At 30.7% G+C, this 16976-nt stretch overlaps 1 protein-coding gene across 1 annotated transcript; it reads left to right on the top strand.

Annotated features, from left to right (window-relative positions):
• Positions 1-2304: 2304 nt before the first annotated feature.
• On the top strand, positions 2305-16805 carry LOC132740552 (importin-13-like; the record flags this gene model as incomplete). The annotated part of the gene is made up of 20 exons (XM_060728474.1): positions 2305-2350; positions 4002-4118; positions 4592-4711; positions 5597-5655; positions 6692-6802; positions 7286-7310; positions 7734-7829; positions 8463-8516; positions 8802-8874; positions 10821-11037; positions 11708-11792; positions 12789-12920; positions 13323-13403; positions 13586-13724; positions 13957-14006; positions 14298-14399; positions 14876-15023; positions 15390-15571; positions 16187-16213; positions 16671-16805. Coding segments are annotated over exons 2-20 (1887 nt in total), but the record flags the coding sequence as incomplete, so codon positions are not given.
• Between the last annotated feature and the right edge of the window lie 171 nt (positions 16806-16976).

Genomic DNA, 16976 nt, shown 5'->3' with positions numbered 1-16976 from the left:
TGAAATGAAAATAATATCCTTACAAAAAAAAGATACATATGAATATAAGATATGTAAAAAATACTACCTGTATGAAAATACTATATATACGAAAATAAGATCCTATAGGAAATGTGATCTATACGAAAAAAATAAGATCTGTAAGAAAATAATACCACGAATATAAGATCAATACGAAAATAAGATATGTATGAACATAATGTCTGTTTTCGAATAAGATTTATACGAAAATAAGATCTGTACGAAAATAACATCTGTACGAAAATAATGTGTGTATAGGAATAAGATTTACTCGAAAATAATATTTATATGATAATAATATCTGGATCAGAATGATGTGAAAAACGACTCTATATGAAAATGACTGTCTTTATAAAATAAAATCTTTAACGAAAATAAGATCTGTGTATAAATATATCTGTATGATAACAAAAATCTGTAAAAAAAATAAGATATCTATATTTTGATATGGTGACTGTGATAAATCGCCAATAAACACCTTTAATGATGGGCTTTAATAAGTGTGTGTCAATTACGATAAGTGCGAAAATCCAATAATCCAATCATCGTATTAGCGCATTGATTGCTGCCGATAGCCATGTGCACGTGTTATACGTTGTATAATTTTTTCCTTCTCTCAAATAAAAAGATCTTGTCCGTGCATTATCTAATTAAAGCACTAAAGCAATAAAGTTATATACTGATCTTTTACTAAATGTAGATATTATTTTTATATTACACGAATTTTAAATTATCTTTTATTTTGGTATAAATCATTTCCATATTGATATTTTATTTTCATATAGCTAGATATCTTATTGTTTATAGATTTTGATCTTTTTTTCGTATCATTCTAACACAGATATTATGTTCTTACAAATACATTTGTTTTATTTTCGTATTTCATATTCACAGGCCTTATAAAAATATTTGTAAAAAATCTTAGTTGAAAAAATTATTTTCATACAGATCTTATTTTCGTGCAGATATATCAATTCATACAGTAATTTTTATACAGATCATATTTTCGTATAGATCACATTTTCAATAGGATCTTATTTTCGTACATATAGTATTTTCATGCAGGTATTTTTTTTAACGTATCTCATCTTCGTATATATATCTTATTTTGACAAAAATCATATTTTCAATTAGATCTTGTTTTCGTACAAATATCAATTCATACAGGTTTTAATTGTTTACAGATCTTGTTTTCGTATAAATCATCATGATTTTCAATTGGATCTTATTTTCGTGCAAGTATAAGTATTTTCATACATATATTATTTTCATACAGGTATTATTTACTAAGAGGTCTTATTTTCGTATAACCTTTTTTTCGTATGTACATAATGTTCATTCTTACAGATCTTATTTTCGTAGAGTATTGTATAGATTTTCTTTTTGTATATATTCTATATACAGTAGATCTTATTCTTGTAGTAGTTGTTTCTGGTGGGTTTTTTTCGCACTAGTTAATTCTTGCTTTTATTTTGATGGTTTCTCACTCCACAGTGACTAGCTTTTCTTGTTTTATAAGAGAAAATTTACTTTTGCAATTAATACAATTTTATAAGTTATGATCTTATATTCGTAGTCGCCATCTTGGGTTATTTTCGCATGCCTTCTTTCTATACTATTTGGGATATTTACCATATTTACCGAACAAACGTTTAATATTTCATTACAAAATATTTCATTTTTTATAATTTTATTCATACAAATCATTTAATAACAACAAAAATGCATTTTAATGCATAATATTAAAAAATAAATCTTATTTTCGCAGACCCGATCTTATTTTCGCTCACACGGCGATTTGAGCTATATTCGTACGTATGTATTTTCGGCTCAAACTGTACTTTTTTAGATATTTTTTTGGTTCTGAAATTTTAATTTGCTGTAAAATCACCCAAGGAATGCATAAATATATAACTTACATAATTATTTAATTAGATAAATGCATTATTTCAAAAATAAATCTTATTTTCGTAGCGATATCTTATTTTCGCGAAAATAGCTTATTTTCGGTATCCATCTATATATATACCGTCATTTTCCCGATGTTATCATTTTAGTAACATCGGAAAAATGACGTTTTTCTACATTAAAAATCGTTACATTCAATCAAATTTGAGGTTTTTATCTCGATATTTAGACATACTGGCCTATGGCCTATACAGATATGTATTTACCTACCTGGCAATATTCAAATTTAGTGGTCTCGTATTAACAATCCCTTATTTAGTGGTTCATGCTCTAAATATGGATAATACGGAAGAGATATTAATTTGCTTATACACACGATTTTCAGCCGGTGCCCGTTCAGCAAATCAGCTGTTGTCAAAAGGTATATTTTGCGTCTATTTTGGTTATTGACCTATTATATACCTTACAATTAATGGAAGGCATTTTCGTACACTTGTATCTAACTGGAACATATTTTGCATGAACGCTCATAAGCGATAAATATGGACTAATTGGTGCAGAACTAGACTAGTAATCGGATAGCTCAGTTAAAAATTTAATTTACAATGTAAATAAGTTGCCAATAAATGCACTTGTGTGTAAGGAAATATATGTTTTGATTGATCCAGAACTACTGGAATGACAAGTTGTTTAGAAATTATGTAACGTGCACGGACTAGCTGTTATATATATAATTTTTCTTGCTACTTTGCCAGTTGATTGGTTACAAATGATTTATTCAAACTTTGGAATCAAGTTTAATTAACTATTGTTTATAACAGGAACATGCCTTTATAGTTGATATGCTTCACATGAACTTTATATAAAAATTGAGGTGACACTATTAGGCTATTTAATATATAGAAAACCACTTGGATATTGAGTTTTCAATACTTTAGTAATAACAATTACACCTAACGCAGTGTTAAATTTGTGCAATTGATATATTTCGTAAAATAGTGCAAGATTCCAAGTAAGTAATTTAAAATATTAATTAATTATTTCTGTGATGTTGACACTTTGGCAGCTGGGCAGAGACTGACTGTCCGCAGCTTTGAGCTCTATTTATACTCAATAATGTAGTTATATTTAAAGATCGTTTACTGAAGTTGGAGAAATCAAGCATCATAGAGATATTGATAATGGGTTGAATATTGGAACAAATGGCATTGAGTTCGAATGATTTTAAGGACAAATTGTTCTGATATTTTAGAAATAATAAAAATATGCCTGTTATATCAAATAATTGCTACGAATAAGTTGTTAAATCTAATCGTTTAATTTTTATGTATTAATTTATAAAAGATAAAACTCTACTTTTAAACACAAGACAGATAACATATTAGTTTACAATTTAACTTTGCGACAATTTAGGTAATCAAACCACTAAATATCATTTAAGAATCTAGGCAGAAGAGAACAATCGTCACAATTAGATAACCTTTGTTTTAAATGAAGGCTTTAATATTTTCAAATGACTTTTTCAGTAGACACTGATTAAACTTTGTCTAATGTTTTGAAATAATTAATTTGATTTTTTTGCATGTTGATTTCTATTTTTTCTTCATCAGTATTTGATGTAAAGAAAACTTTGGTAGGCAGTGTGGCAATTCTGTGATGTTTAGAAAAGAAAAAAAACACCTGTTAATTTTAGATTATGACATAGGAATGAATGTTACAAACTAAAGCACTCCAAAATATTGCAAAAAATAATGCTTTTCATAATGTGGTTCAGATTGCCTACACTGACTGTATTTATATGCTGAATATGGAGATGGGGTGTGAGCTACAAATGCCTTACAGTCCAAATTCAAATGTGGCCCACAGCTTTACCATCTTCAAATGAGGTGTGCTTTGAATATGGGAACCAGCAAATTCTTGAATGGTTCTGACTATAGCCAGGCTTGTTCTCACAGACACACTCAAAATTCAACACATTTGAAAAGGACAAAGAACAACTTAAACATGAGGGGAATTATCAATATAATTGCTTCTACTTTGAAGATAAGTGTGGTGATTATTTGCTTTGACAGGTTGGTTTCTAACAGTATGTGTTCTTAAAAGAAGATTGAGGCATAACAATTGTTGATAGTCAAACAATGGCTATGGCTAGTATGGGAACAGAATTCACAGCTGAAAATGTGGAAAAGGTATATTTCCGATTAATTTTGACATTTATTTTAGCTTGATTGTGATGAAAGTGTTGAACAGTTACTGCTCTTATGCCTGTTTCCTTGACAAACCAGAAATGATGATAAATAAAAAAAAATGGGCATGAATGTGAGGAAAGAAGGGCTCAAACAAACATATTATATACCTCTCAGTCACCTCTGTTGTGTTTGATAACCAGCATTTTTTTTGTGGATATTAACTTCTGTCAGTTGATTTTTTAATTGACATTCATTTTTGCATTTCATTTTGAAACAAATTAAAAGGACTCCACTGAAGTTTTTTGACATGACAGAACTTGAAATAACAGTTGTTGTTGTCAATTTGATTACTACAGGGAGAAATGCAACTTTAATAGATTATGTTCACAGATTTCAAGGTTATGATGTTAAACATGTGTGCATTGCATTGTTATCAATGATAAATTCTAATCTTTGATCTATCATACTTGTAGGCAGTAAACAACTTTTATTGTAACGCTGCAGTACAGCAGGAAGTTCACCAGTGGTTGACAGCAGCTCAAGTCTCACCAGCAGCATGGTCATTCTGCTGGCAACTACTAGTGCCAGATAAGGTAAATTTGTAATGAAATCAATTATATTGAACTATTTATTTTGTCTTGAAAGTTTGGTCCGTAAGGCAAACACTGATACCAGAAATATAGTGAAAAATCAGCAGACTATAAGGAAAATCAGTAGTAGTCTGTCATGTTTGTAGGATTTATATATGAGCCGTGTCATGACAAAACCAACATAATTGGTTTGCGACCAGCATGGATCCAGACCAGCCTGCGCAGTCTGATCAGGATCCATGCTGTTCGCTTATCAACTCTATTACAAGTGAAGAAACTGATAGCGAACAGCATGGATCCTGATCAGACTGCGCGGATGCGCAGGCTGGTCTGGATCCATGCTGGTCGCAAACCCATTATGTTGTTTTGTCATGACACGGCTCATATGTTTCTTTGTTTGTATTTGATATTTTAAGTTTTGTGATTTAAGCTTCTAACTTTCTTTTGTTTCACTGATAAAGAATCTTAAAACATAGGTTTGAATTTGAATGTTGGAATTTTTTATTTTTATTATTGAAAATATGTGAATTTAAGGCATGGCAAAATTACTGTTTGTTCAGTGTGTCAAAATTTCACGCCAAGGAAATTTAATGAAAAGACAGTATGCTGGTGTTATATTTCATTATATTCTCCATGGCAGTTCTGGTGTCACCACATATTATATTTTACATTGTATGTTTTCTTGAGATCTTATATTTACATCTTCTGATGATTTGATACATGTATGTAACATTGTATATATTCTGGAGACTGATATTTTATTGGATATATTTTCTGGAGAGCTTATACTTTATATTTCCTGTAGTATTATCTTTTCTAAAGCTCTTATATTTTATATTTTCTGGAGATCTGATATTTTTCCATTCTTATAATATTTAATATTTCCAGGGCCTACAGGTGCAGTATTTTGGTGCCAGCTGTTTACATGTTAAGATAAGCAGATACTGGTAAGAACACATGACATATATCCTCTTATAATATTGGGGGGATTGAGAGCTGTAGAAGTGTAACTTGTTTGACATGAAGAAAAAGTTACAAATATTTTGCACCAAACTGTCAATTTATACAATTAGTTTGAGTGTACACATATGTTTTGACAGTATTGAGAACTTTAGTCTAGCAATGATAACTTGCTTAGCTGAGTTAATGAAAACTTGCTTAGCTAAGTTAATGAAAACTTGCTTAGCTGAGTTAATGATAACTTGCTTACCTGAGTCAAAGACCCATTAAAGCAGCATACCTCAGATTCATGCCAATTTTCATGAAAATTTTGAAACTGTATCAAGAAGTGAAATATTGTCAAGTGAACATAAAAGTAATTTACACATTGCAATCAAAATTCCCAAATAACAGTAAAAATATGCAAAAAAAACTCTTAACCCTGCATTAGTCACCCAGTAGAAATATGGTGATAATTACTGCAAAATCAGTCATTCATTGCATATAACATGTAAATAATTACTTGAATTGTGAATATTTTTACTTTTCTTAAAATCTATGTACATTTTTCTAAAAGTTGATTTCCTTGATATTTATTGACTTATCTTTAGGCATGCAGCTTTAAGCCTCAGAAATGACAAATATTTTTTCTTTTTTAGGAAATGCAAACATGTGTTAAATAATGCTTTAATAATTGATTCAAATTGTGTTAAATAATGCTTTAGTAATTGATTCAAATTTTGCAAAGGACTTTGGATTCTTTCATGGATGCTTTCAACCTAGTAAGGAAAGTCTCTGATTCTATAAGTTTGCCCACTCTTGTCAGAAATAAGCACAGAGGGGCACCTGAGGTTTTCCAGCACCAGTAAAGCTAGACATCCAGCAAATCATCACCTTAGTGCAGTAACCGGTGAACTCTTGATGTAATTTATTGAGAGTTCACCGGATACTGCACTTAAATGATAAAATGGCCTTTATTATGTTGGTGTGATGTAAAACACAACAAAATATTAGTCATTAAGAAGGCATATGTTACATTTTCAGGAATGAAATACCAGCTGACCAGTTTGAATCTCTACGAAGCCGCATCCTTGAGCAAATTGTAAACTCTGCGACCGGACCAAAACTTTATCCTTACCAGACTATGTGTTGCCAGTAAGTAGTGGTGCATTAAACATTTTATAATAGTGAACATTTAAAGCTGGAAAAGCCCAGATTTTAGTTGAAATAAAGGTTAAACTGTTGTACTGAACTAAAGTGAAGTGATAAAAGAAGGTGTTATCATGTTACATTGTATGTTGTAATAATACATTTATAACAGAATTATGTATGCCCAGTGATGTATGATATACTTATCTTTATTTAAGTTTAATACTAGCAGATCATTATTTTGGTATGATATATGTCTATTTCAGTAGAATGTATGATTATTTTATTATTTTTAATGTCTATTTCAATATGACATAAATCATACCAATTTCAGTAAAGTATATAAATACCATGTCTTTTTCAGTATGATGTTTGTCTATTTTGATATGATCATTGTCTATTTTAATATGATGTTTGTCTATTTCATTGTGTTTTTGTCTGTTTTGGTGTGGTAGATGCCTATTTTAGTAAGATATATGATGATTTCAGTATGGTATTTGCCTTGCCTATTTCAGTATGATATTTGACTATTTCAGGATGATATTTGCCTATTTTAGGATGATATTTGCCTATTTCAGTATGATATTTGCCTATTTCAGGACGATATTTGCATATTTCAGGATGATATTTGCATATATCAGTATATTTGCCTATTTCAGTATTTGTATATTTCAATATATTTGCCTATTTTTAGTTTGATATTTGCCTATTTCAGTATAATATTTGACTATTTTAGGATGATATTTGCATATTTCAGTTTATTTGCCTATTTTTAGTTTGATATTTGCCTATTTAAAACCCCTTATTTTAACAAAAATCGCAGAATATTAAGCCCGCAGAAATAAGTACTTATATGGTATTTGCCTATTTTTAGTTTGATATTTGCCTATTTCAGTAAGATATATGACTATTTAAGTATGATATTTTTCTATTTCAGTTATCATCATTAGCCCTCCACTCCATGCCTCAAACATGGTCCAACCCAGTTGACTCCCTCATCATTATGTTCCAAGATGACTCATCCCCTCTTAATGTAAGTAAGGATAACAAATATATGTTGGCTAAGTATATGTTTAATATGGCAGTCACAATATTTAACAAATCTTAGTTAATAAGAAAATTTTGATCAAGTTATTACAATGTACTTAGAATGACTGGAATCACATAGCAGCACCAGCAGTTTGATTAACAGTTTTCGGAAAACCGTTTCAGCCACACAAACACTGTTGGCCAGTAAATGTGTATCAAGAATATTGTCTCGTGCCAATTGTGTTGTGTAGCTTTGTGATTAGAATGAGGATTAAAGTATTTTCAGTTGTTCTTTTGCTTTACATCTGGTTTAACATTAGGATTTCACATGCACTCGCTCTGTAGTATACACATAGGTATTGTTGCAATGTATATTTGCGAATGAGCTAATATTTAAAATGTTTTCAATATTATTCATTCATAACAAATATTTCACCAGTATAGAGCCAGGCCAGCCTGCACCTCCATGCAATCTGACCAGGCTCTATACTGTTGGCTGATAAACTTTAATATTCACATTAATCTCCCGGACAGTTCCAAATGTGCAAGTGGGACAAGTCCATTTAATATTCAGCATGTTCAGGGTTAAATGAAGTTATGTGACCTATACAGAAGTGTTTACAATAATATATTTCAGTCCACACAGAGATGTAATGTTTTGCTAGAAATCTTCACTGTCCTTCCAGAAGAGGTATGTTTTGATACTTTACCTGCAGGAATTTTTTTATCTTGTTTTGCCTACTTAAATACATGTACATGTATTTTGGGCTTACGGTTAAATCTACATTCATTCCCTTTAAACCTGACAGTATACAGGTTTTAATGTCTTTATCAAGCAAAGCATGCTGGGATATTTTGATTCAACTGTAACATTGTTGATTTGGCAAATTTAGATTATATATTATAAAGTTACCATCCTAGTCTGCAAATAGTATTGGTTTTATGATGATTTTAATAAAGTTGTTTTATTTTATAGTTTTATAGTATGAACCTGACCAATAGCAGAAGATCAGAACTGCGCTTTGAACTTACACAAAATATGACCAAAAGTAAGTAGGTTTTTATTTATTTTCACAAAAAATTAGGGCTGGGAACGAATGAGGAAATTGATGTTCAAATAATCGTTTTCCATAGTCGAATATATAGAGGATATTTGTTTGTTTCAGTGTAAGATCGAAAAATATTTCACCGAGTGAACACCAGATGCAATATTTTCCACGAGTGGCGTAGCCACGAGTGAAAATATAATAGCTGGGGTTCACGAGTGAAATATTATTTGATCTTACATGTAAAACAAACAAATTTTCTGTTTATATTATGATTTTTTAACGATTTTTACACCATTTTACTGATTTTTGCCGCGTAACGTCATGCTCTTATATTCATGACGTCATCAAATAATGACGTCACAATGTTGAAGCAAAATATAATTCCATGATTATTTTTAGATTTTAGATGTTTTTCAGCACAACGTTCGTAAATATTTACGAACTACAGTTATCACGTACATTTTTTATTATGATTGACTACAAAAAAAAAAACATTCATTAATGATAAATATTTTATTTTTACGCCAAATATAGTTCGGCTACTGTGAAATTATATTTGGTAATCATTACTGTGAAATTATCAGAATATAATTAACCGTTATAATTCAGTAATCTACTGCAAAACATGTAATAAATTCGAATATTCTTTTTTTACAACATTTGTTCCAATATTTCTCTTTGTCGTATACATATCCGCAATTGAATATCCTCAATTGATTGCGTCGGATACTATACTTCTTTAATATGCTTGTAATAATCGACGATTCAAAATACCTTTGTAACTACGTCAAAGTTTTTAAAAAATGTTTATGTATTGTAAATCGACATATATATTTACAATTTGAAATAAATTCATAATTTGATTGCCTTTTGCTCAGTAAATCCTATTTGTCTTATTAACAGGAGGTAACTCACGTGACTTGATTGACAGTAATATGAATTATCGTAGCCTCTTAGACCCAATAACAAATAATTATATTGAAACTTAACTTGTATTAAATATTTTTTTATTTATTTATAACTTTAAATAAGGTTTAAAATATTCTTAAAATAAATTTAGCTATAACGCAGTAAATATCACACGGAGTGTAATATCTACAGTATAAATATATTCTGACGGAATATAGACACTTCCCATGCTTTCGTAACCGCCGAAAAATGCGTGCCGATTTATTCTTCTTCACAAAATTTAAGACAATTATTGATGAATCGGAAAGATTATAGGACAGAAAACAATAAATAAGATTATTAAAATTGGAAAAATACATTCTAAACTGTTTAACAGGTAAATTGCAAACTGTAAAACGGGTGCCCTTTTGATCAACTAGACCCCAAAGTTTTCACAGTTAATTGGCGATAATCCCTGACACCCGTCATACAAACGTGTCAACACCTGGTCAAGTAAATGTCAATGGTTTAATTTACAATCTTAATTGAAATTTGAAAGAAATAACAAAACAAAAAAAAGTTCGAATCTTCGTATGCGTTTTTCAATGTTCGAATATTCGGTAGTGTTTCGAATATTCGAATATAATTCCCGGCCCTACAAAAAATACTTCACAGTTCTAAATTCAAAGCATTTAATAAGTTTAGCAAAGATAAGATTAATTAAATTTTTTATCGGTCAATTTCAAGACAAGTTGTAGTCCAAGAGACTTTTATAAAAATGATATGGTTAATATATGTAAAGCTGCATGCCTCTAGATAAGCCAACATGTTTCAAGAAAATTAAACTTGAGAAAATATGTACACAACTTTTAAGAAAAGTGAAAATATTAAAGATTTAAGTATAATTATTAACATTTTATGTGTGATAAATGACTGATTTTGCAGTATTTATCACAATATTCCTACGTGACTAACACATTAAGGGCTATTTTTGCATATTTTAACCTCTGTTTGGTAATTTATGTACACTGCTCATAGATAGATAAGTTTATTTCTAGTTTTAGCCTTACTGACTAACTTGATGAGCCCGAACTCACCAAGTGATGTGTACGAGCATGCACTCAAATGTTTTGGGAGCTGGGTGGATTTTGGTATTCCAATGAACGAAGCTGAACAGATAATTATACAGGTTTTCCAAAGCCTCAACAGTCCACATCTGTACGATTCTGCTGTAGACACTCTCGTTAAAGTCTTCTCACATCCAGATTCTCACAGGTTCAGTTTTTTCAATTGTTTTATTTATACTTTACAAATTTTACAACTGTCTGCAAGTGCATAGCCGGCAAAATTTGATTATGACTTACTTGTCCATTATTATCTAAAGCCTTTCTCAACTTGTCCGTATGATATTTGTATAGTAAATTCTTGAAAATTTCCACTTGTCCGTACAGGCTGCAGGACAACATGAACAAAACGGGTAATTGATTTTGCCGCCCCTGTTAAACCTTGTTAGCTTGGCCATTCTAAGACACATAACCATTTAGAGTATTTTGATTGAAATCATCCTATTTGTTGATTTCTGCATATTATTATCGAGGCTCTTGTTTTATTATCAAGCACTGAGAATAGGCGAGGGCACTGTCTGATCGACAGCTATTGTTTCTGTTTTGTAATTGTGACAAAAACACATGTTTTGTCTATTGAAATTCTTCATAATTTAGTATATGTGAGAATAACAACATAAATTAAAAACAAGAATTATAGTAGAATGTAATTTTTTTATTTGACCATTTTTTCTTTATTATCTATAAAATGATTTTTAGTGACTTTGTTGAGTATGTAATAGATGGAATAAAATAGTATATACATGTTTAGTACTCTTGTACTTATATACAGTGAGCATTATTGCACACAAATTACAAGTTCTTTTTTTACTGTGTTACAGATTTCCATATACCATACAGAAGTTGCTTCCCTTGGTCTTACAGTTACAAGGAATGCTCAATTCAGCCACAAATGACCATGATATGGTATGTTGATATGTTTGTTGGCTTGTTGTTATCATATAAAAAAATGATACTGCACATAAACATGATGTATTGTGGTTGACATGATGATGTTTAAAATTGTTTATGCATCATGATAAAAGTTGGATATGCACTATTTTTAGCAAGACTACTTTTAATGCAGTGCATGTAGTAGATTCTATATTGCTGAACTACTGTCTTCTACCATTATACTTCTTTATTTAACCAATGAAATATGAAATACACAAGTGGATGATGCAGTGTTAGATTTCAGTTTGAGCCACTATTCTTAACTAAAATTGATATGTCCATTACTTAAATTCCCCACCCCCTCCCAAGTTTCATGTTCAAAACCTTCAACTTCACTCAAGCCATCTGATTTTAAGGTTTAGTGAAGAAGTTCACTGGTTTATAAAAAGCAATAGAAGACTGATTAATTATCTTTTCCAAACAAAACTATTTACTGAATTTAAGCGCTTATTGTGTATGTTATTTTGTCAAATATGTTTTCATATTGATTAAAGTCCACCCAGTTTGCTATAGAAATACCTCAATAAGTCATAGATTCAGAGTCGACATGTTTGCAATAGAAATAGCAACTGTAGAAATGCATTTGGATTATTAAAGGCTGATTAAATGCCCTTGGGGCATTTAGATTTGCCCTTGTCTATCACACTGTCCATCATGTAGACTGGCAAAACAAAGGAATTTTATGGTAACTGGTCCAAGGACGCATTTCTAGTTATATATTCATTTGTGTATATATTCATTTATTCGGTATAATAGTTTGTTCATTTATTCGGTATAATAGTTTGTATGTGGAATTTTTTATGAATTTGATTGTAATTTATTCATAATCTTTGAGAAAAAATGTTGAATTAACTAATTCTGTATCTTAAAACCTCAGCATTCATTCATATACTTAAGCCAGTATTGATATTTCATATGGAGAACCATTCTTACTATAAATTGACTGTGTCACTGTTTTTTGTTTTTCAGGATACTTGTCATGGTATAACACAGATTGTTGTGTCATTGGCAGAGAACCATACAAAACTAATCATAGACAGTGCAAGTGGGGATGATGAAAACAAAAAATCTGATATACAGAAGCTTATAAGCCTAGTTCTGGTAGGATTTCTTGTAAATGCTGTAAAATAACTTGGACCTGCCAAATGTTTGAAAAAGATATAGCCCCTTAACTGATGGAAAAATACAGAAATTTGTCTTCAGGGCTATAATTTTGAAATGGCTTACAAATTTGATACCATTCTGTTGTTTATGTTAACATATAAAGGCAAGTAAGGTGTTTACAAGTGTACATGAATCTGCTTTCAAAACTTACTCAGAACTACATGCACTATAAAGTAAAGAAAATGGTACAAATATTTTTTAATGAAAAAATTTTGAATATGTTTGCCCATCATACTGATTAAAGTCTTTAGTTTTTCCTTTCCATAATATTTCTAGAATAACTGTATCAAATTTGCTGGATTGTTTTCATTTTCACATGTTAATAATGTCTATTTACAGAGTTGTTCAAGTATTCCAGGACATTACCCAGTAGATGAAACGTGCAGTAGTATGACCTTCACCTTCTGGTATATACTTCAGGTAAGTTGTATTACCCCACCTTCTAGTATATACTTTCTGGCAATTATGGCCTGCATGTGGTGTAATTCATACTACCTTACTATTCTGCATAGCCATTCTGATACATATTTGTTATTCATACATTTAATTTTCCTGTCATCATTGGTAGATTTACTTGTCATACTAGTTTTGAACAATTTCAGGACAATTTACAAGATTTGGATAGTGACAAGTACCAACTATTATTGCCCATGTTCCAGCCAGTATATCTTGGCCTAATAGAAAACCTTCTTATCAAAGTACAGTTCCCAACAGAAGAAGTTTATGAAACCTGGTCTGCAGGTATGACACTATAATATTGGAAAACTACTTTCCTGTAACTTATATATATATGAACTTATAAATGAGAACTGAATTCATTTAAATATGATATATTAGAAAATAAATCTAATTTGCAGGAGTGTGACTTTTTAAGACATCAATATTTGATGAAAATGATTATTTTGGCGTCTATTGAATCAAATGACCTTTGTTATTTCATTGCCTTTGACCTTTGACTTTTTGCCTGTTACAGAAGAGAAAGAGCAATTTAGATGTTACAGACAAGATATAGGCGATACAATGGTATGGAATTTTGATTAGAATATGCATCTAAATTAATTATTTTGTCCTTGATTTTCCAGCGAAACAGATTACATTTTAGAGCATTTTCAGTAACATGATTACATGCAATTGATTCACATTTTTCTTTGGAGGAAAAAAGGGTTTTACATAGATCTGTATCTGGAATTACTGTTGATCATTATCTTTACCCGTTTTAACTGGTTGAGGTTTTTATGTGTTTTAGTTATTAAAGAAATTTCTTTCTTGAAAGATTCAACTTAAATAGTGACTCTTGATATTCATATTTTTTAGATGTATGCGTACAGTATACTACGAGAACCGTTGCTAGGATACCTGTGTAATGCTCTTGCAAGTCTAGTTAAAACTGACAAGGAACTCAATGTACGCTGGGAGGTAAGAAATAACTTCTTCTGTATAAAACAGAATTATTCAATCTTTAGTTTCACTATTGAAAAAAAAACTTGATAATAAGAAAGAAAGTTTTGAATGATCAGGGTTTTTTTAATTTTGATAGTAAAATATGTGTGATAATTTTGTCTAAAATTGTCCGACGGTGATGATATTGATGATTGTGAGGATGATGATGCTGTTCCTTATGATGATAATAATGATGACATCAATGTGATGATAATGAAAATTACGATGATTGATTTTAAATACTAATTTAAACAATTTTTACTCATGACAGAATAATAGATTTTATTGATACCATTTAGCATTATACTAGTTCCCTGAATCTCATATCACTAAGCATTATGCTGGTTCCCTGAATCTTATATTTATTAATTTTTGTGATAATTTGACATGGAGGTTGATGATAGTTTAATAGCTATGTCCAAAATTATATTGCACAGAAATTATCATTTCAGTTGATGGAGGCAATATTTTTCCTGTTTAACTCGGTAGCAGAGAGTGTTGACTTGGAGGAAGGAATATATCTACCATCTGTACTAGAACTCTTGCCTAAACTACCATTTACCAATGTGAAATTCATCTCTACAGTTTTATACATGTTGGGTAGGTTATACAATTAAATCCATTGCTGCTTTTTAAAGAAACTTATTCTTAATTTTTGGGAGATATTTTTAACAATGGTACCTTACATCTGTGGATTATTCTTTTGTCTATGAACAGTTTTCATTTAAAACTAAAGCTATGACATTTTCAATTTTGCTGTCTTGCGTGTTCTTTTAGGTTTCCATCTGGTCTGTTTAACAAATGTAGTTCATACAGAATCTATGTTACTTTGATTATGTATTATGCTATGAGCTTATACACAAACTCCTGAATCTGTTCCACAAACTTACCATTTATCAACTTGATAGGGTCATTTATCTCATTCAGGATCTTTAATGTAAAAAAATTACACTGATACTTCTTCAGGGTCATTTGGTGAATGGATGAATTGCCACCCACAATCGTTACCATGTGCAATACCATTATTACTCCAGGGCCTCAGTAATCCTGAGGTTGCCATGGCAGCAACCATGGCCCTTAAAGATGTTACTAGGGAGACTTTAGAACACATTCAGCCATATGTGCCACAGATACTACAGGCCTGCCAGGTACGTGTTTTACTGTTACAGTCTGCGGTTTATATTTATTTGAAAAACTTGGTTCATGTCATTTTTAAGCTCCAGTCAGAAAAGAAGTAATGCGAGAAAATCAAGAGCAGCCGAGAGAGCACCCATATGTAGGAGAGGAATTAACTCTGCTGTCAGGTCACCTTGTGTCTTTGTTTAGTGAGTTTGAGTCTGTGACAAAAATGATAGTAATTATATCTATAAATTTCATGTTGGGTAATTACCTTGTAATCTTGGTTGAAAAACTTTTGAACTGGTGCTTGAATTGCATAAAATTTAGAGGTACATTGTATGTTTTACATTTTATACAAACCTGTATATATATTATATGATGTAGGACATAAATTAAATTTGTATCTCTTTGATTTTACTTGGTAAAAAAGAAATTTTCTAGCTCAGTCTCAGATTTCAAGTATATGATTGGTCATAAACCAACAAAAAATGTTAACTAAACAATTAAAATCTTGAGATTTGAGACAGAGCTCAGAAAATTGATTTATAAACTTGGGGCCAGGTCACATTTTGGGAGGCCTGTCCTGCTTAACAAAATCCACTCAAGCTTGAGAATGAATGTAAATTTGTTTATTTGTGTTTCAGGCTGCATTGGAAAGAGGAAATCTGAAGGTATGTTTATTTATAAACACCTTGTAAAAAAAGTTTGAAACCTGTGTGATTTTGTGTGAATACATGATTTGGTAATTATTTAATAATAATTATGTAACATATAACATATAATAATGCTCTTGCAATTATTAGGTTTCCTCCCTCAAAATGTACAGTTTAAAACAGTTTACTATTCAAACATTTTGTTATATGTACCAGTCTGTGTTACCCTGGAGCCCCCAGCCCCAAGGGTAATTGCAGGGAATAGCATGGTGGAAGAGCAATAATGTTACCTTATATCTATTCACTCACTGCCAGGTGGTTATGTTTTGCCATCAAAAACAGAGAATTCCAAATGGCAAGTTGACAACAACAGGAAAATATATATGTTTCATTTGTTTTAAGGTCACATGAAAATATACATGTTTTGTTTGCTTTGCAGTCACATGAAAATATAAAAGTTTGTTTTGTATTTCAGTCACGTGAAAATATACGTATTATGTCATGTATAGGACAGGTGTTATCTGTATTACCATACAATGATATCATGGGACATCTTGATCCTATCCTAACACCACTGATACAAGAACTTGAGCAATTATCAAAACAACAGGTAATGTGAAATGTTTTTATGCTCCCCGAAGGGTGAGCATATAGTTGCCACTTTGTCCATTTGCACTGCGAAAAAGACATGGATATACGGAAGTGTACGGAATTCCGTATATCATTAATATACGTGTAAGAATACGGGAAACTTGAAATACGGAGATGTACGGGGATGTAC

This window comes from Ruditapes philippinarum, unplaced genomic scaffold, assembly GCF_026571515.1.
Source record: "Ruditapes philippinarum isolate M1 unplaced genomic scaffold, ASM2657151v2 ctg11413_1_1_1_1, whole genome shotgun sequence".
In the NCBI taxonomy this organism is placed as follows: domain Eukaryota; kingdom Metazoa; phylum Mollusca; class Bivalvia; order Venerida; family Veneridae; genus Ruditapes; species Ruditapes philippinarum.
Note: the sequence above shows the minus strand (reverse complement) of the source record. Positions and strands in the feature narration are given on the sequence as shown.